Source organism: Trypanosoma theileri, assembly GCF_002087225.1.
Source record: "Trypanosoma theileri isolate Edinburgh chromosome Unknown TM35_Tth_1_V1, whole genome shotgun sequence".
Lineage (NCBI taxonomy): Eukaryota > Euglenozoa > Kinetoplastea > Trypanosomatida > Trypanosomatidae > Trypanosoma > Trypanosoma theileri.
The window spans coordinates 590,534-616,137 of record NW_021639843.1 but is presented as its reverse complement, the minus strand read 5'-3'; the positions used below and the strand labels follow the sequence as shown (position 1 = coordinate 616,137).

Sequence of the window (25,604 nt, the reverse complement as noted above, 5' to 3'; positions counted from 1 at the left end):
CGCGTACATCTTTGATGTCCCGAAATATCCCTTACTTTTTTTTCCTTTTCATCAAAGCGATCGAAATATTTTTTCGTGGGTATGGGGTGTTAATTCTCACCTGCAAAGATAACGTGGACGATATACCAATCGCTGTATTTATTTAACAAGAAAAAAAAAAAAAAACCTAACCTTTTTCTTTGCTTTTTGAGACCACTTCATTCTTTTTTCAGCTTCTCTCTCCCTTTTGCTATAACTACTAATTCATATAAATATATATATTTTTTACGATACAATGCCACACTTATTAATTGGTGCAATGTAATGTTCTTCCTTTCTTCGTTCTAAGATCTCATCCAGTTTTGCCTGCATAACGACCCGCAGTCCAGTTGACACCTCTGCTGCCGTCGCATTCTTTTCATATTCATACTTACCCGCGTAAAAAAAGACATCACCAGGAAACCCTGGAATGCCCTTCACATCTGGGTTCCACACCTCATGGCAACCAAAGTACACGATATAGTAAATAGGCACCTGGTGCTTTAAAACCATATTGAAGGTGCCATGGCGGAATTCCTTCAGTACTTTTGGTGTGTGGTTGACGGCACCCTCTGGAAAGAAGCAGAGCATACCACCCCGTGAGAGAAATGTCTCTGCCTCTTCTGTTACCGCCGCCTGCTTTGTCTTGTCCACAGAGAAGGTAGAGGCCTCCGTCGAAGTAAAGTATACCGGAAAATGTCCACATGCTCTAATAACGCGTCCCATTAATGGCAACCGCCAAAGCGAACTCTTCGCAAACGACTTCACGTTATGCATAAATCGCAGTGGAAAGAGCCAGAGGAAGAAAAACATATCAAAGAAGGAAGTGTGGCAGGCGCAGAAAACGCCACGGTTGTCGATACCGCGCAGGTCAAGTGATCCCGGCATGACGCGAACGCGTATCTGCGGTGAGAGGAATCGCAATGTCTTACCGAGCAGCAGTCCACTGACGGTGCAGGCGATTTCTTCAGTGTGGCGGCGTGCGATCCACCCGTGTTTGGCGGCCAAATTGAGTGGAACACATATGGCGCTGCAAATCAGAACGAGGAGTCCAACGCAGAGAGTGAACCACAACCGTGCGAGAAAGACCGGTCGACGAACGTACAGAAAACCGAGGAAAGGAAGAAGAAGAAAGAAGAAAAAGAATAGACACATCTGGCAAGGTGATGGTGGGCAGAGGTGTTTCTATCTCTCTCTCTCTCTCTCTCTCTCTCTCTCTATATATATATATATATATATATTTATTTATTTATTTCTGTAGAGAGCAAGGATGGCTATGGTAGTAGAGAAAAAGAACAAGAGAAAGGAAATAAGAAGAGAAAAAAAGGAAGTACAAAAGAAAAAAAAAGAGAGAAAGAGGATGAAAAAATATATACAAAAAAACTCAAAATACCAAAAAAAAAGGTAAAAAAAAAGGATGAAAGAACAAAATGCACCCAGGCTGGGAGAGTACACGGGCATACGTCGGTGTAATACCAGTATGACCAGTGAATACTAAAAGAGATAACAGGACAAAAAATCCAAAAAGAGGAAGAGGAATAAAAAAGAAGCTAACAGTTAATGACACATTGGATATGGTATTTCCCATTTTTTTCTTGATTATTTAGAATCAAGAATTTAAAAAGTCAGAACGCACACACAGAGCAGAAAAATAAAATAAAATAAAATAAAATAATAAATAAATAAATAAATATATAATAAGACGAATATATAATTTTTTTTTCTTATTGAAAGATGAAATTTGGGTAATAGTACAGCGGTGAGGTCCATTATTTGGCACACCAGTCACTTAGGGAATAAACAGATCTTTTGACCTTCTTGTTCAGAGTGCAATATCTGCTCCTTCTTTATTTACTTCTTACAGTCCTGTTACTAACAACTCATAAAAAAAAAATGACAACATAAATTTAATACCAGAGAAACATACAAGGACATATATGCAGAGATACATCCACGTATCTAATCACGCATATATAAATATATATCCCAATGTCAAACAAAAAAAAAGAACTTCACACACTGTTACCTCCACCACAACATACTATCTTTCGATTCGCTACCCCCTTCTACTTATTTTCCTCCCACAGTAAGGAAAAACCTCTCCTGTCACTCATATTCTCTTTTCTGATTTTATTTTCATTGTTTTTTTTGTTTGTTTTTCACTTTTTTAGGTGGTGCAATCCCGCAGTAAAGTAAATACCACACCAAAAAGAGATCATTGATAGGAAAGCATTCCATCTGGAAATTGATAGAAGAGAAGAAACAGACTTTTTTTTTTGCTAAACAGAAACTATTGTTACAAAAAAAGAAAAAAAAATCCTCATTCCGCTAGCCAACGGTACACAGAATTATTTGGGAAAATCCACTAGTTAATAGGAGCTCTGCAAACGTGATACGGTTCTACTACCGGTGAATACACCAATAAAAACAGACACATATATATATATATATATATATATATATATATATATATATATAAATAAATCAATTGCATCTTCGTACACATACATGTGCATACATTTTTTATCTACTCACTTCCTATCTTATTCACATTACACCTCTTTTTGAGGACCAGTATCCAACAGGCGTTGGGGGATTCGACAGGGTGGTGGCCGCCGTCTGGCCAGCGGTGGTACATTCATACGTGTGCTTCGACCACGCTCAAGTACGGATCCCATTGGAGATAAAAAATTCCGAACGCCTGAAATATCCGAACTGCGACCCTCCTTCGTATTAACTCCTTTGCTTTGTTCCACAGCGGCATTACATGAAGACCCATCCAAGTTTGACGGTTTGTTTGTTGATACATTTACCAATCCGGCATCAGGTGAGAAAACTGGAACCAAATGCTGAGGATCACGTAACGCCTGCTCCACGGGTGTTTCTCTTACCGGTTGGTATGTTTGCTCTACCGGTACTATATACGGTGTGTATGGTGCGGCGAAAGGCACTCCAACATCTGCAGTAAAAGGGAAAAAAGTATTACTTGGTGACAGCACTACTGCCTGTGGAATGTTAGCACGAAAAGGGGAAGGAGGAAGAGGAGGGATTAATGGTGAGGGCGGCTGGGGCTGTTGTATGCTACTTCCACATGGTGATTGAGTAAAGATAACAGGAAGTCCCATAGAAGCAGGAACTGTTTGAATTGCTGGTGGGGCATTTAAATACAGCGGCAGATACTGCTGTTGTCCGGGATTGCCAACGTACATGACGTAGGCCCCAGGATTAACGTTAGCTGCTGTGAATAACATTTAGAGAAAATGTTCTTCGCCTGTTTTTTTTTTTTTTATTGTTATATCTTGCTATTATTATTATATTATTTTTATTATTACTTTCCTACTTTTATACAATCCACAGGTTTTACAAAAGAAGAAAAAGTGAGAAACAGTCAAAATACTCATATCCAAGAAAACAAAGAACACTAAAAACATCACACTACGAAGAGAAAAAAAAAAAGGAAGCACCGCATTATCATGTTTACTATTGATATATATATATATATATATATATATTTAAAAGGGAATTTCTGAACCCTCTCTCCTTTTTTCCACAACCTACTCAAATATGGGACCCTCAACAGAAGACTGCATACCAAAAAAAGAAAAAATTTTATTCAAGCACACATACACACATCTATATGAGCAAACACATCTGTACATACAGTGACATTATTGTAGAAGAATTAGAAGATTAAAACAAGATTTACCTTCAAAAATACTGGTACTTTATATACCTCACCTTCTAATGGTTTTAATATTATTTATTATTATTATTATTATTATTATTATTATTATTATTATCTCTACTTATCACGTAGATGCATGGACATATAGATGTGGATGTGGATAATCTGAAAATGATATTAATACATAAACGTTGATTCTGTTTCAGACAGAGTAAGTGAATCACGAGAAATCCAGTGAAAAAAAAAAAAGAGATGACAAGAAAGAAAATAAAAATAAAAAAAACTGCCAAAGAGTCTAACTATTCCTGTATTTCAATCAACCCATATTTCTCATTCAGCACATCTCTTGTAAAAATAAACGGAAGCCATAGAGAATGGTGGGTGTCGTGATTCCGCCACCTTCTCATCATTAAAAAGAAGCCACTTCCCTGTTTCCTCATCTCTTATGTGACAAACATAATGTCCTGTCTTGGCACTTGCTCCCATGTGGCTTATCATCGCATGCAGTTTATACGTAGCTGGTCCATCATGTACACGTGCCGTTGTACTCTCTTGTTTCTCTGGTGTATTTGCAGCCCCAGAAGCTTGACTCATCTCCAGAGCAATATCTTCACGACTAAATACATAGTCAATGGCACGTTCAGCATTCATACCAGTTTGTAAAAGTGCATATCTGGCAATAGAATCTTCAATACCCATACTTAATAAAATAGCAAGTGCAGTTTCATCTATTGGCTTTGATAATGGAGATACTGGTTTATGTGGAAGACTTGTATCTGTAGAAGGCATTTCAACTTCATCTGCTTGAAGACCTTTGCTTCGGAGGTATTCAAAATTTATAGTTTCTGGTACATCAATAAAAACGTCAATTTTTTTCACTGACATAGTTTCCATATCAAAATGTACCCGACGAAGAAAAACAGGAAGTACATCAGGAAAAGTAGCCAATCGTGTAGTTTTAAAATAAGTCACTGCATTATCACAGGCACTGCAACGACATGAAATTTCTGTAGGTTGCATCATAGATGTAATACACGCCTCTAATGAACGGTGTGGACGACTTGCTTCAATCTCTTCTTCTGTAAGTTTTTGTTCCACATTAGGATTCGTTTCCACAGGATCTATTGGAATTGGAAGTGAAAGACAACAATCGGTTTCTCGTGTATAGCGAACTTTATGGCATGCACTACACTGTACACGATGTTCCACTGTCATTTTAAAAATATCAGCAGGATGAAAATCTTCTGAATCTTTACTATAAGGAGGTCTAACATAACGTCGCATTTGTTCAAGTAAATACAACATGTATTCCTGTGCATCCTGTTGTTCTGCAGAAGAGAAATCAGGATGTGTATGGGCAAAAACACGTTTAAACTCTCTAGCTGTAATACCATTATTTCGTTCATTATCTTTTTTAGAAAATTCTCCAGATAAAAGACCACTAGCGACACGTTCGGTTTGGCAAGTACGACAATTATATGGGTTTTCACGGCAAACATTCTGATGTAGTGTTTCACGATTGTGATAAAATGCCTCTCTGAAAGGTTCCAAGGCAAAAAGACACTGAACAACAGATGCCATGTAGCAACTGTTACCAAAATTATGCATTCCTGTTCTTCCTGGACCAAAAACAGAAACAAGAGATTCACCACTTTCTGTAATACGATTAAAATCAAACTGTGAGGAGTAATCATATTGCATTTCTCCAAGTGTTTTGGCTGTTTTCTTCGCAGTTTGAACATCTATACCAAAATGGTTCATGTGGGATTCAAAGTGAACATCCGATACCTCATCATCACAAATATAACAATAGAAATCCGCCCCGGATGGGGTAACGGTTCCAAGTTTCACCACTACAGGATGTTGAGTCTCAAAGTAGTGCTGTAAGGCATGCGCACTACCGCCCGCCTCCTTTCGTGGACATCCCACCGCCCCACACGTCATACACATCCAGTTATTTGTACGGCAATCACAATTCTCAAAACTGCATTTCTCCATAGCGGATGGTGGGGCGGTTTGAAATGGACTTGGTAACTGTTCTAAACAGATTAAATGTGGACATTGTGGACGCATATACCCGGTAACATCTGCATCCATGGCATCTTTAGCTCCCGTTGAAGTCGCATGCACAATAGATGAGTAACACTCAAGGGCAAAATCTGGTGGTGTTAAAAATGATTTTGCACATACACCACAACAAACGGCATTTTCATATTCCTTTGGAAGCACAACTCCAAGTTTGTTCACATCCTTTGTCTCCTCTGTGGCATCTTCTTCCTTTGGTGGAAGTTCTTTGATCCAAACAAACATGGCGTGAGTAGACTGTACGGAGATGTGTTTGCGAACATGTTCCACACAAAGACCCATATGACAAGACATGCAAACAAGAATTCCTCCTTCATGTCTGCATGTACGGCAACAGTAAGCGCATTCTTCCTTATGTATGGCGGATGTATGATGTGGAACCACCATAGCCGACTCATCCCAGCAATGCGGACATGATTCCTCGCTTATATCATAAGGTGGGGTCATTATTTTTTTTTCTTCTGTATTGCTTCACTTTGTTATCTATCTAAAACGTATTCCTATTCTTCTTTCATGTGTAGTTATAAGTGTGCAGTGGACATCAGTACAGAGCAGGGGGGTTAAACACACACAGAGGGATAAAAAAAAAACAGAGAGAAAGAAAGAAAGAAAGAGAGAGAAAGAGAAAAAAATGTTTTTTTTTTCTTTTTCTTTTTTTTTGAAAAGAGATAGAATTGTCGATATCCAGATAAAAAAAAAACATGAGGACACGTAATCTCCCAAATACTTCATAGAATCCCATCCGCAATTACGTCAAAGTAAATAAAAGCAACAAATAAAATGAAAACTGGGAAAGCACACACACAAACAGACACAGTCAGACTCATATAGAAATATGAAATAAATAGACAGACAAAATGATAAAAACAGAAAGAAAACATCCCAACAACTAAAAATAAAAATAAAATACTACTTTTTCTTTTCCCGAAAAATAAAAAAATCGTTGGCAACTTCTTTTTTTTTTTTTTTTTCTTCATTCATTCATTCCTCCCTCCCTCCAGTGTACCACAATTTTGCCTACTCATTACCCATTTCTCTCTTTATGCATTTTTAAAATTGGGTTTCCGCTTCTCCACAAACGCATGCATGCCTTCCTTCTGATCTGCCGTGGCAAATGTGGCTTCAAATGTTCGCTTCTCATATGCGAGACCCTCCGACAAAGTAGTCTCTAACGCCCTATTCACACAGTCCTTTGCTAACCCCACTGTTACCTGACTGTTCTGGGCAATTTTTTCTGCAATGGAGATTGCTGTTGGAAGAAGTTCCTCATGCTTTACAACACGTGAAACCAAACCAGCTTTTTCTGCCTCTTCAGCTGAGTATTGTTCGCCTGTTAAGACCCACTCCATAGCTTTACTTTTACCAATTAATCGTGTGAGACGTTGTGTACCTCCCAAACCAGGAATGGTCCCAACTTTAATTTCTGGCTGCCCGAAAATGGCCTTCTCACTGGCTACAATAATATCACAGGACATCGCCAACTCACATCCTCCGCCAAGGGCAAATCCGTTCACTGCAGCAATAATTGGTTTACGCGTGGTTGTGATTGCATAAACGCTCTTAAACATGTTATTTTTGTAAAAATCTACAAACCCTTGATTTGCCATCATCTTTATGTCAGCACCAGCAACAAATGCTCGACCCTCACCAGTAATAATCACAACAGAGACTGAAGGATCGGAATCACATTTTCTCAAATTATTTAAAAGTTCATCCGATAATTCAGCATTTATTGCATTTAGTTGTTTGGGACGATTCAGAGTTAGTGTCATTACAGCTCCTTTTTGTGCCGACTTGACAAGAGGCTCAGCGGCGTGGCGGAAGAATAAACTATACCGAAACATTTGTATTTGGAAATGTGATACCTCTACTTATTTTGAGAATCGGTAAAGGAAAAAAAAAAAAAAAAAACAACATAATAAGGGAGAAAAAAAAGGGATCTTTATATAGCAACATCTATCAGGTTATTTTATTTTTCCTCCTACTTCCAAACTCTTCTCGGTGTGTGATAAAGAATACAAGTACTTGAAATAACTCTATACCACATTATTTCCCTCACAAAGGGTATACAATGAAATAAATAGGATACAGTTTTATTAAACAAAAAAAGCTCAAAATTTCGTTCATTCCTTTATAGTAGCAATAAAAGTTAAGTATACTTCGTGTAGAAGAATGCAAGTGATGTATTATTATCAGTTTCCTTTTTCACTACTTGACCTGGACTAGCTCTTGACTTATTCTCTTTACAAAAAGTCATCAATCAAGATTCATGATAATCCTGCATATAATGAATTTCAAGTACAATAAACAATATTTGAACTTTTGAAAATTCAAGCTAAGATGCATCATAAGGTTTTTAGAAGCACCAGATTCATAAAGAAAAGGATATGGGACTACATCTTCATATTGATTTAATTTGTAAATAGCATATATAAAATAAAAAAGAAGGAATAACAATGGTACTATATCCATGACTTATTCATGTCATTTGTACATGTGTTTCCCATTACAAACACTACAACCAGAAACAACCTCCAAGTTCAGTACAAAAACTGCAGATGGACATGGGCCACCCCATTCAGTGATCCCCATACCTTCCGAAGATACCATAACCTTGGCAATGTAACATATGAACATCTTTATTCCAGTGAAATAAAATGCAAGGACATAGTACTTCGTGCAGTACATTCTGAACCTTTCGTTTTTTTTTATTATTATTGATAGGGCACAAGAATGAGTTCTGCATTCATATCAGTAGTTGCTTTTTTTTTTTTTTTTTCTTTGGATGGCTGTGTAAAACTTTACTCCTTTCTCATGAGTCACTCCAGGACCGCATAAAAGATAATACTTGTCATGACGAAGAACCAAATATGTCATCAGTGTGTAAAAGAAAAGAAACAGCAAACAATCATTTTTTTCTTTCTCAGACCACTAATATAGACTGACGACAAAAAAAAAAAATCAAAAAACAAGGAAACCCATTCCTCTCTAATAAAGAGCACATACGTTTCTCCTCTTCTTTATTAAATTAGTTAATCATGCTCTATAACAATCGATCAGTTTCATCGTACTACCTTAATCTGTCCTTCGCTTCTAAAGCGCTTCACTCTGAAAGAGAAAGAGAATGAAAAAAAAAAAGAGAAAAGGGGGTAGCTGAATGCTTTATCCATTATATAGGGTAAATATTCTTAACACTACCTCTACAGTCCTCTTGAGATGGTATCCCTTATTTCTTGTTCACATCCTCATTTTGTCATCATTCAACTATCTGGAGTAACAAAGTTATATGGATTCCCAAGAATCATTATTTTTTTTTTTTTCTTTCTTGCCTGTCCCTCTCTCTTTTTGTAAAAGAGAAAACGTAGAGCACCACAGTTCTTGCAAATTACATGGTGCACAGCGCATATAGGAAAAAGCAAGGTATACAAGAAAAATAAAGAATGAAATACCGAAGAGGTATCCTCGAACCAAGAAAAAAAAAAAAAAAAACATCAATACAAAGGAAGTAAAAAAATTCTTCAAGAATTTAGCCCCCTTTTTTTTTAACCACTAGAACACTCTCTTTTTTTTTTTTTTCTTTTACTACAGAGTACCTAACTTGTCCAGCATAGCGTTTACTTCCTTCGTGACATCCGCCTGAGAACGTCTCATAGATTCAGATTTTTTTGCATCATTCTTGATAAGACGAGTCATCTGCTGAACAGCAAGTTTGACATTTGCAACAGCTGTTTCTTCCGTACAACCCTTAAAAAAGGGATGTTTCAGCAGATCTGCAGTTGACGGTCGTTGTTGTGGATCCCTAACCAAACACTTTCTGACAAAATCACGGGCCTCATCAGAATATGCTGGTTTTTCTGGTAATGTTGGCGTTGTATCCCCTGATATTCTTCCCAAGAGCTGAAATAAATTCATTTCCTCCGGTGGTGCCCATGGATTTTTACCAGTTACTGTGGCTATCATTGTTAAGCCAAGGGACCAAACATCACTACTAAAGCTATATGCGCCTTGTTCCAAACGTTCTGGTGCCATGAAATACATTGTCCCGACATAAGTTGAGGATACGTCAAGAGTTTGAACAAGTTTCGATACTCCAAAGTCACCGATCTTAACATATCCATCATCTCGAATAAGCAAATTGCTTGGTTTTATATCCCTATGAATCACACGTTTTTTGTCATGAAGATAAACTAGCCCAGAGACCACTTGAAAAAATATATCACGTAGTATAGTCTCTTCTATACCTTCCCAAAAGTAAGCCAGATCTTTTAAAGTATATGCCATCCATTCCATTGGTATCACGATGGCGGCTTCCTCAGAATCCCAGAAAGCACCTAGATTTTTCATGACAAAAGGTGAATTTGATTGAGAGCTGAAGAAAGAGAGTTCCCGATCTACTTCATCGCGATGTGGCTTAGATGTTATAGGTATGTGCTTTAGAGCCACAGGGGTCCCATCTTTAAGTTTGGCAAAATAAACGGTACCACTGGCTCCACGACCTATTGGTCTTTTAGAAACATCATCAATATCCTCCTTCGTTACACTTCCAGGTAACTTTCTCCCATCTTTGGTAAACATACCTGATTCATTGAACAAGAAAGCTCGCAGTTGAAGGGAGTTGTTGTTTTTTATCTGGTAAGACTGCATGTCTCGCTGGGATTTCTCCACAGCAGATGCGTCTAAAACAAGCCCCATCTTCTTCATTCTGAAGAATTGAGGCACTTGGTTACCTAAGAATAGTAAATATATATATGTATATATATACCAATCTCAAACAAAAAGAGTAAGAAAGCAAAAAAGAATATAATCTATACATGTAAAAACAAACCAGGTCTTCATTTTAACATTTTTTTTCTTCGGGTTCTTGGCTTTTTGCTGAAAAGGAAAACAGAAGAAAGAATATATTCACCAAATGAGGAGTAGCATTAAAAAAAGAAAAAAAGGTACCTTCCTATCTTTTGATATATTGCTTCCTCCTCATCCTTACCTGTCACTCTTTTCCGTGATATAAGCATCTAGAACATATCTACTACTCTTTGGGTCCCACTAAAGATGTACTGTCGTTACTGGTGTTGTTTTCTGGAATCATAAGAGGTATTCCATTAGGTGTGTGGTTGCATACATGCACTGCTTCACTAACATTTGTATCAACTTCTGATGATAAACCAGGCTCCGGTACATTGGGTCTTTCTTTATGTGAAACCCAGTGGGCTTGCTTTGAGTGGTTACAAGTAGCACAGAGAGGTTTTCCCCATTGAGGTTTAAAACTATCACATACGGTGTTTATCTGATGTCGCTTGGAAGATGTTCTTACTCTTTCTGCTTCTTGGCGAAAACGAGATGGTACAGCCCTAGGATCCACATACATACGACGTTGTGAAGGGTTTCTATCTGAATTTGAAATTGAGACATCGCGCTTGGGAGTTGTTGCACGACTGGTTATACTCCTTTCTCTCTGATAGGTGGGTGTTTCTGCTTTTCTACCTCTAGGAGTACCCCCTCCTACGCCTCGTAAAGAAGCTGCTCCTCTACTTCCACTCCTAGCCACTGGCGGTTTTCCCTGTTCACCAGTGAGAGAATCTACTCTCTTTAGTTGTTCTGTATTTTCTTTAGTATTCCTTACAATTTTCGTTCTTGGTGATGGAGGGGGATGTCCCCTCTGTCGAGTTACAGAAGAATTACTCTTTAACTCATTCTCATGTACTCCAGTAGAAGTAGTAGTAGTAGTACCTCTTACCTTTGATACTGTATTTCCAACGACCACACCTGGTCTTGGTTTAATAACGAGAGTACCCTCATTAACTCCTTCAAATACAGTTGAAATAAGTAATCTGTTAGAAAGCACTTTATCATTAAATTCAGCTTGAATCTCTGATGGCTTAAGATGTTGAACACGAAGTAATTCAGGAACTTTTAAAAGTACGTCAGAAACATCTGCGGATTCATCAACAATAAGCTTTATAGCTTCATCATCAGTTTGGTGAGGTTCGCGCAACCATACCTTAATCATTGTCATCGTTTTTCTATATATGTTCTAACCTTTCTCTACCTTTCCAAATTTCTTTATGAAATGGTTAAACGCAAAAAAAAAAAAAAAACAGTAGAAAAGTAAATAAATAATAATAAAATAAACAAAACACATTCTACTAAAAAAGGATGTTATTAACAACATGTACATCTGTTACAACTTCACACGTTTGTAAATTAAAGCACAATAAAGAATAAAAATAGTTGTCTGAGATTTATACTACTTGAATATATCGTCTATATCAATAGACTCCCTTGCACCTCGATTTACAGTATCCTCCTGAACGATCAGTGAAGGTGAAGGATTATTATTTGGTTGAGCAGTATTACTGGATTGTGAAGTAAACATATCTACAAGCTCATAATCTGATGGTACATTTTCGCTTACCTTCTCCTTTACTGATACCTTCTGAGTAGCAGCATTAGCTGCTGCTCGCTTTTCAGAGTTTATTCGTTGAGAGACTTTTCGGTTATTTTTAATATTGGCTAAAATACCAGCCACTTTTTCACATTCACCAAATAGATCTTTGAAGAACATACTTAGTTGAAGAAAAAATACATTACTTGCTGACCATGTTGCCATAGATGCCTGTTCCAAGACAAAAGATGTCTTTTCCATACCAGACTGTAAAGCAGCATGGTACTGCTCACTACCACCTTGAAGGGTTTCTAATGAGCGACGATGTTTATACTCTGCCATTCTGGCACGATCAGGGTTAAGATCTTGAATTTTTGCCAACTCTGATTCAGAAACTTCTACTTGCCTCCTTTGCACATCAAATATTGTTTGTGCTCTGGAAACTTCACACTTCACTTCTGAATAGATCGAATCAATTTGTTCAAGAGAGGAAGAATGAATCCCACAAGAATTCGTTTTAATATTAGATGCCAAATCATGTCCTAGTACACGTATTTTAGTACTGGAAGATCGAATATTACTTAACTCAGAGAAATCAGCAGGTTCTACATTTGTTCCCTCCAAGTGTTTTTCACAGACTTCTGTAAACCGTTGAAGTCCTGCAAATAGTTCATCAAGTTGAGTAGTAAGAGTTGTTATGGTATTACCAACTGCGTCAAACTGATCAGATAGTTTCATAATAGCAGAGCGAGTCCGTGAAACAACCTTCATACGAGAATTGTATATTTCATCATTACTCTTCCTAAACTCACCAAATGCAGATAAAATAGATAGTTTACCTTGTTCCATAAGAAGGCGTAACCCATCAGGACCACGGTATTGGTGAAGAGATACTCCCACATCCCGTATTACTGATTCCACACCACGAGCATTCTCGCGTAGCGCATGCATATTATTAGATTGTTTTCCAGAATCTAAAGAAGACAAAAAAAAAAAAAAAAAAAAAAAAAAAAAAAAAAAAAACAGAGAGAAAGAAGAAAAAGAAGAAGAAGCAAACAAACATCTAATCCTAGGAAGCACCCTCACTCTTTATCCAGAAATCCAGGAACATGCACACAAACACAAACACACACACACACACACACACACAGACACATAGATACACAAAGTAAAGGACAACCGAACGTCCACTATAATCTTGATTGATGTGATTGTCCTCTTATTATTCCCCCTTTTTTTTATCCTCTGTTTTCTTCTTTTATGTTATCTTAGTCTCATTAATCTTACTTAATCTTGAGAAGATTCGAGTGCCAAAAATGGATCTTGAAATAGATTGTCAAATGCAGCCAAGACATCAGCAACAAGTTCCTTATCATCGCACTCTGGTGTAAAAAACCTAAAAAGAGAATCTTGAGATGCCCTTTCTGTTCCAGACTTCCACTTAATAGGCTCTAACGAAATAGTATTGAGATCGGCATCAATTTCACGGTGAATCGTTCCTTGTTCAGCAAACATGTTTGACCTCAAATCGATCGAGACACATCGACAAAGGGAGTCATTTTTAACACTTGACTTAACATTAAACCCTCTTACTGCTCGCAAAAGTTTTGGATCTATCGTACCATTAAAGAACTGCCTTAATGGAGTTTCTGCGGAAGACAAAACGCTGCTCCAAAATCCTTCTACTTTGTCAAGAACTTCCTGTCGTTGCTCAAGTAATGTTTCAATCCTTGTTCTATAGTCGATGCGTACCTTGTTACAGGAGGACTCTGTCTCCTTTTGTACTTCTGCGACTTTGTTGTTACATTCCGTAACAGCTTGGAGAACATCTTGAGGGATAGAATCCATTTTAGCTTCACGTTCTCCAAAACGACAAAAAAGAAAAAGAAAGACACAGGTAAGAAGGAAAATAGTAGACGTTAAGAAGAGTTTTTTTTTTTTTTTTTTTTTTTTCAAAGATAATATTACCAACTCGAAGAAAAAAAAAAAGGGGGGGAAAAAAAAACCAGGTAAATCAAAAATCCCTTACCATCAGTTTGTTTTTTTGAAAACAACTACCACTCCAAAAATAACAATATCAAGATCAATAAATCAAAAGTAAGTCAGACTAAAACCTTTTGGCCATTTCAACACCAAACATACAAGCAAACCGTATTCCATTGTATAATAAAGGATAAGCAGGAGCCTCTGCAGCTCCATTTGTTTCTCCCAGGTGTTGATGATGCTCTTCTTCATTTCTGAATTTCACAATAACATCCTTAACATTTTTCCACGCCTCAGTATCCTCACCTTTTATCTCCCCTTCTTCTCTTTCAAGTGATTCAAGTTCTCTAAGTTGATCATTATAATGATTAGCTATGGTAATTTCAACTGCAGCATGACAACACATCATAGCCTCTTTACCAAGAAAAGCGGTAAGGGTTCCCATAGCAAAAGCCCCTGCATTAAAGAATGGATCTAGGGATGTAAGTCTTACAGAATGTTGTGATGCTAGTTTGTTCATAGTCTCTTCATGAACCACTTCATCTTTTAATATTTCTTTCACAATTGGAACAGAAGGATCCAATGGTGACATCCAGAATAGCTGATGCTTGCATATGCGAACTGCAGCCACCTCACCAGCCTGGTCAACTCGAATTGTTTCATCAATTTTTCTTTGTTTGGCCAAACTCAAAAAAGTTCGACCAGGACCCTGCTGAAGCCCTCCAAAAGTGCGACGCATTTTCCTATCCCAATTTTCCCTCAAAAGAAAAGAGGGAGAAAAAAAAAAAAAAAGAAAGGGAGTATCAAAAACAAGGAAAAACACACCCCTCTATACAAATGACGAAAAAAAAAAACACTGGCGGGGCCGGTTTCCCCCCTGATCGCCCCTTCCTTTCCCCAGCGCGGCGTCCTCCTCCTCCCCCTCCTCCTCCCACCCCGCCCGTGGGGACGGCCCGGGGCCGGTCCCGGGGAAAGCTCTCCCGAGGATGCCCTGTTACCGTTGCCGTCCGCCAATTCCTCGGCGTGAAAGGAAAAGGAAAGTAGGGTGGGGAGGGGGGAAGTGGGTGACCGCGAGGGGCGCCGGGTTTACTTCGCGAGGCGGCAGTCCCGGGGAATGTTTTGCTTGCTTTGTTTGTTGCCCTCTGGTGGGGTCCGGGACCTGTGGAATGCCAATGTGATTTTTTTTTTTTTTTTTGTTTATCTCTGTGTGGGCTTCAATGTTCCTATTTTTGATGCTGGGTGTTGCGACAAATTACGTTTGATTTACTTTATTTTCTTCGTGTGTGGAAATGGATTGGGGATTTCTCATAAAAAAAAAAAAAAAAAAACGGTATTTATCTTTGCTGGATATATTGGAGTTTTCTTACTTGAAATTTGTTTCTCATCCTTTTTCTTATATTTTATAGGGACTTCTGAAAAGAATATTTGCCTGTAAATACTGGATCTATTGTGAATGTTTTGTGAACACGGTAATTACTTGCTTCTGTGTGTGTGTGTTTTTTTTTTTCATTTTGGATTTTTTTTTTTGTTTTTACGCATGAAAAGAAAAAATAACTGTACATACTTCTGGAGGAAGTTTGGGTTTGGTTTTTTTTTTTTCTTATTTAATTACCATCCCAACCCATACGTTTTGGACACACCATACAGAGATTTTTTTTTTGAAAAGTAAGAAAGTTTGAAATCTTTAACTTTCGTGGCTTTATGTAACTTGGGTCATTTCTTTAACAGCTTCTGGTATGGGGATAATTATTATTTAGAATGAGTAGAGATGTTACTCAAGTGATGAAGTGACTATGTACTACATACGGGTTAAGTTCTCCATATTCTTCTTTTTTTTATTGTTGTGAGAACTTTTTGAAAAAGTGAGGAACAATATTCTCCTTTTATTCTTTGTTACCACAATTCAGAGCCTGCAAGTATCAACAAGTGGGATTTCTAATGGTAATGAGAAACTGTGGTATCTCTGTTAGTATATTTGAGTTAACCATCTTAAAAAGAAGGAATAAATTACATCGTTTCTATTAGACTGTCTCCTGCAATAATATGTTTTACTTCAGTGGCTGGCACCTGTATTTTTTTTTTCCCCCTATGTTCTTAAAAGATATCTAATGGATTTTCTCTTTTTGGGATTGTATCGTATATTTTTTTTTCCCTCGTTATGGAGTTTTATTTTTCTGGATTCTTAAATGCTCTGTGGACGGATGTGAGGAATTTTTCTTCTTTTCTTCTTGATCTGGAGTTTTTTTTGAACTTTCTAGTCATCTCTATTCTTGGGGGTTTGTTATCTATTCTGTATTCCCGTATGTTATAGTTTTTTCTTTATTCTGCTTACCTCAAAAATATTTTCTTTCCAATATGAGTATTGCGAAGGTGATATTCCTGTTTAATTGAAGAGAGAATAGATTCAATCATACAAAGGGTATTTGTAATTTTATTTGGCTTTCCTTACCTATTTAGAATATGTGTTTTCTTTTGTAGGTGTTTTGGTGATGTTTTAAACAAGGAAGCTTAATATTGTTTTTGGATTCCTGAAGCGGAAGAAAAGAAAGAGAACAGTAGTAAAGAAATAAAATGCAACTGTGATGTATGATAAGGAATAGAATAAAGTCTTGTTGTGATTCTATTTTCTTTCGACAGAGAATGGATATCTAAAAATACTTATCCTTTATTTCGTTAAGGTTGAATTATTCTGTATACCTTTATTTTCTTTGATAGCCTGCAAAAAAGAATGATTGAGTCTTTTGTTAATAGGAATCAAATTGTGCATGAGATATAATGTTGGTAATATTTTTTTTTTATTTTTATTCTGACAGTCTCTTAAGCGTAAGTTGCTGACAACTCACCCAACCCCAACCTTCACTGCCCTGAGCGGGGGAGACGGAAAAAAAGGGCTTCTCAGCTCTTTCATTTCGTCAATTCTGTTTTTTTATTTGGGGGAACAACCATTGGGGTAATACATTGGGATATAATTATATATATATATATTCCGGGGATGGATGAGTCAACACGATAAAGGAGAAAATATTGTTGCTCTTTTTTCTTCTTTTTATCTTTATTGGGGAGAAAGCAAGGCCTAGATTATTTTTTCTTGAAACATTATCCTTACTCTTTTTTCTTTAATTATTATTACCCTTTCACAGCATTGGTTTTTTTTTTCTTTTTTTTACGTATTATCCACTCTTTTTGATTTTCTTTTTTTTCTTTGCTAGGGATTTTAGTATTAAGTTATTCTATATTTTATTGAATATGTCTTCTACAGGATTACCAATTTCTGGAGACCTTGCAAGGGAGTTTGTCGAATTTGTTAATAGAGCATGTACTCCATTTCACGCTGTTGAAGTTCTCTCGTCATGGTTACTTGCTTCAGGATACAATAGGCTTCTTGAAGGACAAGAATGGCCTAACTTTTCAAGGGGAGGTAAATATTTTGTCACGAGAAATGATAGCAGTTTGGTTGCTTTTTCAGTTGGACATAAATTTGATCCTGTAAATGGTGTAAAAATAGTGGGAGCCCATACAGATTCTCCAAATTTCTCATTAAAACCACGAACAAAGGTCGATAAAGGGGAATATCAGGGGGTTGGTGTTCAATGTTATGGTGGAGGTTTATGGCATACATGGTTTGATCGAGATTTAACTATTGCAGGCAGGGTTTTTTTTTCTTCATCTAACCTGGAAAAACGTTTGGTTAATTTGGAAAAACCAATTATGCGTATACCATCTCTTGCCATTCATCTTCAATCGGCATCTGAACGTGAGGCTTTTGCTCCAAATAAAGAAAAACATCTTGTCCCGATAATTGCCACTCAACTTTCAGCGTCACAAAAAGGAGATAATGACAAGAATAATTGTACTCATCTTTTAAAATTATTGTCTGAAAAAGTTGGTTGTGCACCAGAAGATATTGTGGACTATGATCTCAGTGTAATTGATACCCAAGAAGCAACGATTGGTGGAATTTCTGATGAATTTATATTTGCACCACGGTTGGATAATCTTATTTCATGTTTTTGTGGTATTAAAGCTCTTTTAAAATCTGATGAATCCCTAGAATCAGAGGATATGATAAGAATGGTTTGCCTTTTTGACAATGAAGAAGTGGGGTCTTCAACTTCTCAAGGTGCAGGTGGAACTCTTGTTCCTGATCTTATCGAACATATTATGAATTCAAAGGCTCTTCGTTCAACAATTGTGGCAAATTCTTTTTTGCTTTCTGTCGATGGTGCTCATGCACTTCATCCTAATTATAAGGACAAACACGAAGATAATCATCGTCCACTTCTTCATCATGGTCCTGTCATTAAATACAATGCAAATATGCGTTATGCCACAAATGGCGCAACTGCTGCAGTGATTAAGTCAATCGCAAAAAAGGCTGCAGTACCACTACAAGAGTTCTGTGTTAAAAATGATTCACCATGTGGTTCGACAATTGGTCCAATTCTTTCATCTTTATCTGGCATCCAAACTGTAGATATTGGGAATCCAATGTTAAGTATGCATAGCGTGCGAGAGATGTGTGGAACTGCAGATATATTTCATTTGACTAACCTTATTGAGGCCTTCTTTAAGGAGTATAAACGAGGTATGATACCATCTTGATTTTTTTTTTTTTTTTTCCTTTGATCGTTTTGTTTTGTTTTCTTTTTCTTTTTTTTTTTAGGGATATCTGAGAGAATTTTACTCCTTCTGTTACTTTGTCTTGTGCCTATTTTTGTATAAGATATTTCTTTTAAATTATTTGTTTTACTTAAATATATTTAACTATTTTTTCTATTTTTTCTTTTTATTTATTTTATTATTTTTAGCGTATCACCTAGAAATCATGGGTCGCTTTAAGCCTCTTGCAGTCAAGAAGAAGTACGCAAAGAAGCTGAACCAAAACAAGCCTGTGCCATATTGGATTCGTCTACGCACTGGCAACCGCATCAAGTGGAACGAGAAGCGCCGTCACTGGCGCCGCACCAAGCTTAACTATTGAGGTGGTGACACGGTTTCAGGCTCACGTCTATTTTTCTTTATTTAAAATGAGTTTTTACTTTTTTTAAGAACTTCATTTCTTTTGAATATCATTGCCTTCACATTTAGTGTGTTAATAATATACGTTTTGGAAAATAAATTTGTTTGCTAATCCATACAAGTTTTTTTTTTCTGTTATGTTTTTTTATTATTTCCTTTTTTCTTTCTCACTCTCTCTCTCTCAATATTTTTCTTTACTCTAGGGAGTATAGTGATAAAAAAAGAATGACAGAAGCAAATGCTGTTAGCCCTGGACCTGGTGCTCGTGTTCAAGTGAGTGTTCGTATTTGTCCTCCTCGAGAAAGTGAAAAGGTGGTTTTACGGAGTGTTCCTGATGACAAAAAAGCTGTTATGGTTGACCATGGGGGGAGTAAGACTGTGGATGTATTTAAATTTGATCGTGTATTTACCGGACCTCAGGATGAGTTGTACGATGAGATTGGAAGACCGATGTTGAAGGAAGCTTTTGGCGGATTTAACGTCTGTTTATTTGCGTATGGTCAAACAGGAAGTGGGAAGACGCACAGTCTTTTTGGGGACTTGAACAGCAAAGAGAATTGTGGTATAGCTCCACGTTTTGTACAAGAGATGATTGAAGAGGCACAGCGACGTGTAGAAACCGATAGTGGGGCAACAATTAAGTTCTTCGTAACTATGGTCGAAGTGTACATGGAAAAGGTACGTGATCTCTTAGCACCGCGAGTGCGGGGACAGGAGCCAGAGTCCCTTGAGATTCATGAGGATAACCAACGTCGCGTTTATGTTAAGGGAGCTGGTGTCCACCCTGTACTAACTTTAGAACGCATGCTTGAACTACTAAAAATAGGTAATGCAAACCGTCAGACAGGGGAAACAAAGATGAACGAGACTAGTTCGCGATCACATGCCGTTATTCAAATTACCATTTCGCAGAAGTACGAGTCTTTGGAGATGAGAGATGTGGAAAGTGTGGTTTTGTTAGTTGACCTTGCTGGTAGTGAGCGTCAGAGCAAGACTGAATCCACAGGAATTGCATTTGAAGAGGCCAAAAAGATCAATCAATCTTTGCTAATGCTTGGTCGGGCACTAAATTCATTCAGTGATAGGAAAGGAGGTGATGCCTTTATATCGTTACGTGCCTCGAAGTTAACACGAATACTTTCAGAGAGTTTTGGTGGTAACAGTAAGACTTGGATGCTTGCCACTGTATCTCCTACAGCATATAATTTGACGGAAACTATCTCCACATTGGAATACGCTCAAAATGCTATGGCTATCACCAATAAGGCTAAGGTAAATAAATTGGCAAGAAATTTGGAATTTGATGAACTTCAAAAAGCTTCGTGGCTTTTACAAGTTCGACTGGATGATGAAACGAGGAGTATTGCTGAATTGGATGCTCAGAGAAATGCGTTGCTTGAAGAAATAGAATCAATGAAAAATGTGTTAACAGTTTCTAGTAGTTCTAAAATTGAAGAGGAAGTAAAAAATGCCCTGGAAGAGAGAGAAAATTTATTGCGTATGCTTAGGAAAGCATTGGAGGCGCAAAATAGAAAGTCTGGATCACCAGCTCCGCTTGTATGTTTTTCTGGTACCTGCAAAACCTCCTTGGCGAATATACCATTTGGATCCTATGAAGTGACAACTCTACCTGTACCATGTTATAATTTGGCAGGACCTCCTCCTCTTCTGGTTTGTCGTATTCATCTGTATTTAACAGCAGAAAAAAATGTGGCAGTACTTGTTCGTCTTCAAGAGTTACAGCACCTCCCAGATTATGTTACAGGGGGTGTTCAAGTTACTATGTGGTTTGACGGGAATGCCTCTAGTTCTGTACAAACACCCATTGTAAAACCGAAGAGTGGAAACCCACAGTTTTCACTTAAACAGACATATCTCTTTGGGCCATTAACAGATGATCTTCAACAATTTTTTCAGTTGGATGTATTGTACTTTCGCGTTGAAGGAATAATATCAGAGAGCGCTTATATCTATCCGCCGAGGAACGAGTCGTCAGTGGTAGAAGTATTTTCGTAGTCTTAATTCTCTTTTACATCTGTGGTACCTTCTTTTCTGAGTTAATAACATATTTTTTGTTTCCTGTGTGCATCGTATCTGTGATATAATGGAATGTCAAAACTAAAAATCGCCCGACTCCAACTTAACCGAAAAGACAAAAAAAAAAAAAATAAGAAATAAACGTGCCACGAATATCGATAATTTCTCTTTTTTTCTTTCTTCCTCTATTCCTCTTTACTCTAGGGAGTATAGTGATAAAAAAAGAATGACAGAAGCAAATGCTGTTAGCCCTGGACCTGGTGCTCGTGTTCAAGTGAGTGTTCGTATTTGTCCTCCTCGAGAAAGTGAAAAGGTGGTTTTACGGAGTGTTCCTGATGACAAAAAAGCTGTTATGGTTGACCATGGGGGGAGTAAGACTGTGGATGTATTTAAATTTGATCGTGTATTTACCGGACCTCAGGATGAGTTGTACGATGAGATTGGAAGACCGATGTTGAAGGAAGCTTTTGGCGGATTTAACGTCTGTTTATTTGCGTATGGTCAAACAGGAAGTGGGAAGACGCACAGTCTTTTTGGGGACTTGAACAGCAAAGAGAATTGTGGTATAGCTCCACGTTTTGTACAAGAGATGATTGAAGAGGCACAGCGACGTGTAGAAACCGATAGTGGGGCAACAATTAAGTTCTTCGTAACTATGGTCGAAGTGTACATGGAAAAGGTACGTGATCTCTTAGCACCGCGAGTGCGGGGACAGGAGCCAGAGTCCCTTGAGATTCATGAGGATAACCAACGTCGCGTTTATGTTAAGGGAGCTGGTGTCCACCCTGTACTAACTTTAGAACGCATGCTTGAACTACTAAAAATAGGTAATGCAAACCGTCAGACAGGGGAAACAAAGATGAACGAGACTAGTTCGCGATCACATGCCGTTATTCAAATTACCATTTCGCAGAAGTACGAGTCTTTGGAGATGAGAGATGTGGAAAGTGTGGTTTTGTTAGTTGACCTTGCTGGTAGTGAGCGTCAGAGCAAGACTGAATCCACAGGAATTGCATTTGAAGAGGCCAAAAAGATCAATCAATCTTTGCTAATGCTTGGTCGGGCACTAAATTCATTCAGTGATAGGAAAGGAGGTGATGCCTTTATATCGTTACGTGCCTCGAAGTTAACACGAATACTTTCAGAGAGTTTTGGTGGTAACAGTAAGACTTGGATGCTTGCCACTGTATCTCCTACAGCATATAATTTGACGGAAACTATCTCCACATTGGAATACGCTCAAAATGCTATGGCTATCACCAATAAGGCTAAGGTGAACGATACAAAGAAGAATGTTGAGCTAAAGCAACTCAAGGAGCTTGTAGCCTTGTTGGAAGCTAAACTGGAAACAGTAGCACTAGAGAAGCAGGAAAAACAAGAGGAATTGAGTAAACTTACATGGGAACGTGATACACTCCGGCAGACAGTTGCTACGACTGAAACTAATAATACCACGAAAAGTAAAATGGAGGATGCATTAAATAGTATAAGACTTAGTAATATTGCATTGCGTAGGAGAGTAGAAGCTGCCTCTGATGGTCTAGTCTCTTCACTGGACAACAAGTCTTCTTATAAGTTTTTTAAAGGGAAATGTGGTATATCGTTGGAAAGTGTTTTTCTGGGTAGACGTAGTTCTTTTTCTATTGGATTACTTACAGATAGCGGAGTGCTGACTGAAGCTACACTTCACATTCAATTGTTTCCATGTGGGTCACATACTGGGTTACGAAGTGATCCTATGCATTTGGTTGGTGAAAATCTGCGTTTCTGTTTACATGTTGTGGGGGCTACGGGTATACCGAAGGCCTTCGGGGCTCATTCATTCTGTAAATATACACTTCTTTGTGACCGAGAAGGACGCTACTTCACTACTCCTACAGTAGCAAATTCTTCAAATCCTAATTGGAGTTTTGCAAAGCTTTTTGAGTTTCCTAAGCTAACACCAGAGGTTATAAAATTCTTTTTTGAAAAACCCTCGTTTACCTTTGAGGTGTTCGGTTTCAGCGCATGAAGTTAGTACTGTGGCAATCTTTTTTTTTAGAACCCTTATTGTGTATTTTTTTTTTTTCTTTTACTTATTACTGGATATGGATATGCCTTTTTAAAGGTTATTGAATCTATCGAGAAGGTATGATTTTCTGTTGTTTTTTTTTTTTCATGGTTTTGTTTTCTTTGTACATGTATTCCTCCTTTTAAAAAAAATAATAAAGTTTTCTCTTTTTACTGGATAAGGATTATAGAGAGACAGAGAGGTAGACAAAGGATCTCTTCAGTGGTATTCATGTCTTGTTTTTTCTTTTAAAGAAAGAAAGAAAGAAAAACATGATCAGTGGAACAGATTCCGCTATCCTCGATTCCATCCTGTAATGATATTCGCAGTGAATAGGACAGATGGAAATAATAATGACTGCGATATTATCAATGCAAGTATTCAAACTGACAGTGCATGTTGGCGTAGCGTCAAAAGGGGGAGGGAGTTAACTGATGAAATAATTACGCAGAATTTTTATCCGCGTTTATTCTGCTTTCTTCCAGTAAATTTATCGAATATTCTGCCTCATTTGTACCAGTGTATGAAAGCAGAAGAGGTTTTATTTCTCACTGAGGCGATAAGAAGAAATTCAACTATAGTCTTGTTGTTATTTCCTGTGTTGCTTCTGTTGGATGTGTCGCTGCTAATGAGAACCAAAATCACTAAGAAAGAATTGTGTCCTTCTTGTGTATCACTCAGAGTATATTATACCTGACATGAGCGACACTACCAGAGGACTGGAGAGGAGCACTGCATGCGGGGCACTAGTCGTGAAGTTCCCCTCTTTTTTCTTTTTGTTAAGCTCAGGAGTGGGAAGAGTGAGGTAATAATATCGGATTTTTTTCTTACTGTATAGTTAGTGTTATTTGTATTATTTCTTTTAAATCATATTGTTATTGTTTTTTTTTTTTGTTTATTCTTTCTTTTTTTTTCCGTGAAAGGTGTGTCGCATTTTTGTTCTTTGGTAGGCTATTTCACAATAGCTTTTTACTACTACTACGACTACGACTACTAAATACTAGTTACTAGTTACTAGTATAATTTCTAGTACTATTATCACGAAACACATTAGAAGACGTTCACTGTATTAAGGTGGTGGGGGTGGTGGTGGAAGGGAGGATGCATGGACGGCATTTGGATTATAGCTCTACATTCCATTCACGATATGCCCCACCGAAGAAACGCACTTTCTCTGCACGTTCATCACATCCATGTTATGTAGCTGAACGTCCCGCAGCTGCTAATATCTCATCCCTGGCTGTTCGCGGTACAAACAGAAGATATCAAGGAAAGGAGTTTTTCTCTCAAACAAGTAATCTGGTAGTTGAGAGGCCAGTGCATTTTGGTAGTACAGTGAGTTTACCTCTGAGCTCGGAAAATGGAAAATTCTCATCCACTTATCGTTCACGTGATGAATATCATGTGAACCCGAGGTATCGTATGGACTGGCGTTTTTCTAAAGAACAAAATTTTTCACCACGTCCTCCCCCTGTTAAAACCTTTGCACGAAGTAACTTCACAGATTCTGATAATTTCTTCATTCCACCACCTTCTGTACATGATGAGGGAAAACTTGTAGTTGTTCTTGATCTTGATGAAACCCTTGTATATTCACGTGGTGGACCAATCATTCCTAGACCTGGTACACATCGTCTTTTTGAAGCTTTGCGTGGACGTTGTGAAGTAGTGGTATGGACAGCAGGAGAAGAACATTACGCAAGAGAGGTTATACAAAGAATTGACCGTAGACGCTGTATTCAACACTGTATATTTCGTCACGAAAAATGGTGGTCAGAAAGACCAGGCTATTTAAAGGATATTAGCGCATTGGGAAGACCTCTTAATCGTACCATAATTATTGATAATACACCTGATTGCTTAAGGGCTTATCCTCAAAATGGATTGCTCGTTACCGACTTTCGTGGAGAACTTTGGAATCGTTCAGGGGCTGATACCACTCTTTTTGTTCTTGCAGATATAATTGAAGATGTATTGCGTGGTCCTTTGGTTTCTGTTGAGGCATTTCATAGTCACCCATATATACAACTACGCTCAATCCCGTGTGATACCGGTGGCTCTATTGAGGTGTTGACACTTAAGCAAGATCAATTTGCCAACGCAAGACCTCCCCGATCGCGGTTTGTTGCGGCGTATCAATTACTAAAGGCGTCTCGCCAATAATAAACTATATTTCTCTATCTCTTCTTCTTCTATTCGTGTTTGTGTGCTTGTCTGCGTGTGGAAGGACAGAGTAGTCTCTTTTGTGCTGTGTTATAAAGGATTTTTTTTTTTTTTTTCTATTGTATGTATATCCTTTTGTATGCGTCTGTGTGTGTGTGATTTTTTTTTTTTTTTTTTTTTTT

At 37.7% G+C, this 25,604-nt stretch overlaps 13 protein-coding genes across 13 annotated transcripts; 4 read left to right on the top strand and 9 right to left on the bottom strand.

Moving 5' to 3' along the window:
• Positions 1-264: 264 nt before the first annotated feature.
• On the bottom strand, positions 265-1,173 carry TM35_000013380 (putative acyltransferase; the record flags this gene model as incomplete). Its single annotated transcript, XM_029021019.1, has 1 exon — positions 265-1,173. The coding sequence occupies one exon, from the start codon at positions 1,171-1,173 to the stop codon at positions 265-267; it is 909 nt and encodes a 302-aa protein (XP_028887527.1).
• A 1,397-nt stretch (positions 1,174-2,570) lies between these two features.
• Positions 2,571-3,269, bottom strand: TM35_000013370 (uncharacterized protein; the record flags this gene model as incomplete). The annotated part of the gene is made up of 1 exon (XM_029021018.1): positions 2,571-3,269. The coding sequence occupies one exon, from the start codon at positions 3,267-3,269 to the stop codon at positions 2,571-2,573; it is 699 nt and encodes a 232-aa protein (XP_028887526.1).
• A 764-nt stretch (positions 3,270-4,033) lies between these two features.
• On the bottom strand, positions 4,034-6,235 carry TM35_000013360 (putative ubiquitin hydrolase; the record flags this gene model as incomplete). Its single annotated transcript, XM_029021017.1, has 1 exon — positions 4,034-6,235. The coding sequence occupies one exon, from the start codon at positions 6,233-6,235 to the stop codon at positions 4,034-4,036; it is 2,202 nt and encodes a 733-aa protein (XP_028887525.1).
• A 593-nt stretch (positions 6,236-6,828) lies between these two features.
• Positions 6,829-7,632, bottom strand: TM35_000013350 (putative enoyl-CoA hydratase, mitochondrial precursor; the record flags this gene model as incomplete). Its single annotated transcript, XM_029021016.1, has 1 exon — positions 6,829-7,632. One exon carries the CDS (start codon positions 7,630-7,632, stop codon positions 6,829-6,831), a length of 804 nt encoding a protein of 267 aa, XP_028887524.1.
• A 1,738-nt stretch (positions 7,633-9,370) lies between these two features.
• TM35_000013340 (protein kinase) lies at positions 9,371-10,480 on the bottom strand (the record flags this gene model as incomplete). Its single annotated transcript, XM_029021015.1, has 1 exon — positions 9,371-10,480. The coding sequence occupies one exon, from the start codon at positions 10,478-10,480 to the stop codon at positions 9,371-9,373; it is 1,110 nt and encodes a 369-aa protein (XP_028887523.1).
• A 334-nt stretch (positions 10,481-10,814) lies between these two features.
• On the bottom strand, positions 10,815-11,801 carry TM35_000013330 (uncharacterized protein; the record flags this gene model as incomplete). The annotated part of the gene is made up of 1 exon (XM_029021014.1): positions 10,815-11,801. The coding sequence occupies one exon, from the start codon at positions 11,799-11,801 to the stop codon at positions 10,815-10,817; it is 987 nt and encodes a 328-aa protein (XP_028887522.1).
• A 231-nt stretch (positions 11,802-12,032) lies between these two features.
• On the bottom strand, positions 12,033-13,121 carry TM35_000013320 (uncharacterized protein; the record flags this gene model as incomplete). Its single annotated transcript, XM_029021013.1, has 1 exon — positions 12,033-13,121. One exon carries the CDS (start codon positions 13,119-13,121, stop codon positions 12,033-12,035), a length of 1,089 nt encoding a protein of 362 aa, XP_028887521.1.
• A 336-nt stretch (positions 13,122-13,457) lies between these two features.
• Positions 13,458-14,018, bottom strand: TM35_000013310 (template-activating factor I; the record flags this gene model as incomplete). Its single annotated transcript, XM_029021012.1, has 1 exon — positions 13,458-14,018. The coding sequence occupies one exon, from the start codon at positions 14,016-14,018 to the stop codon at positions 13,458-13,460; it is 561 nt and encodes a 186-aa protein (XP_028887520.1).
• A 259-nt stretch (positions 14,019-14,277) lies between these two features.
• On the bottom strand, positions 14,278-14,892 carry TM35_000013300 (putative ubiquinone biosynthesis protein COQ7; the record flags this gene model as incomplete). Its single annotated transcript, XM_029021011.1, has 1 exon — positions 14,278-14,892. The coding sequence occupies one exon, from the start codon at positions 14,890-14,892 to the stop codon at positions 14,278-14,280; it is 615 nt and encodes a 204-aa protein (XP_028887519.1).
• Positions 14,893-17,399: 2,507 nt separating this feature from the next.
• On the top strand, positions 17,400-18,755 carry TM35_000013290 (putative aspartyl aminopeptidase, putative,metallo-peptidase, clan MH, family M20; the record flags this gene model as incomplete). Its single annotated transcript, XM_029021010.1, has 1 exon — positions 17,400-18,755. The coding sequence occupies one exon, from the start codon at positions 17,400-17,402 to the stop codon at positions 18,753-18,755; it is 1,356 nt and encodes a 451-aa protein (XP_028887518.1).
• A 642-nt stretch (positions 18,756-19,397) lies between these two features.
• Positions 19,398-21,188, top strand: TM35_000013280 (kinesin; the record flags this gene model as incomplete). The annotated part of the gene is made up of 1 exon (XM_029021009.1): positions 19,398-21,188. The coding sequence occupies one exon, from the start codon at positions 19,398-19,400 to the stop codon at positions 21,186-21,188; it is 1,791 nt and encodes a 596-aa protein (XP_028887517.1).
• A 247-nt stretch (positions 21,189-21,435) lies between these two features.
• TM35_000013270 (kinesin) lies at positions 21,436-23,220 on the top strand (the record flags this gene model as incomplete). The annotated part of the gene is made up of 1 exon (XM_029021008.1): positions 21,436-23,220. The coding sequence occupies one exon, from the start codon at positions 21,436-21,438 to the stop codon at positions 23,218-23,220; it is 1,785 nt and encodes a 594-aa protein (XP_028887516.1).
• Positions 23,221-24,360: 1,140 nt separating this feature from the next.
• TM35_000013260 (nuclear lim interactor-interacting factor) lies at positions 24,361-25,422 on the top strand (the record flags this gene model as incomplete). The annotated part of the gene is made up of 1 exon (XM_029021007.1): positions 24,361-25,422. One exon carries the CDS (start codon positions 24,361-24,363, stop codon positions 25,420-25,422), a length of 1,062 nt encoding a protein of 353 aa, XP_028887515.1.
• Positions 25,423-25,604: the final 182 nt, after the last annotated feature.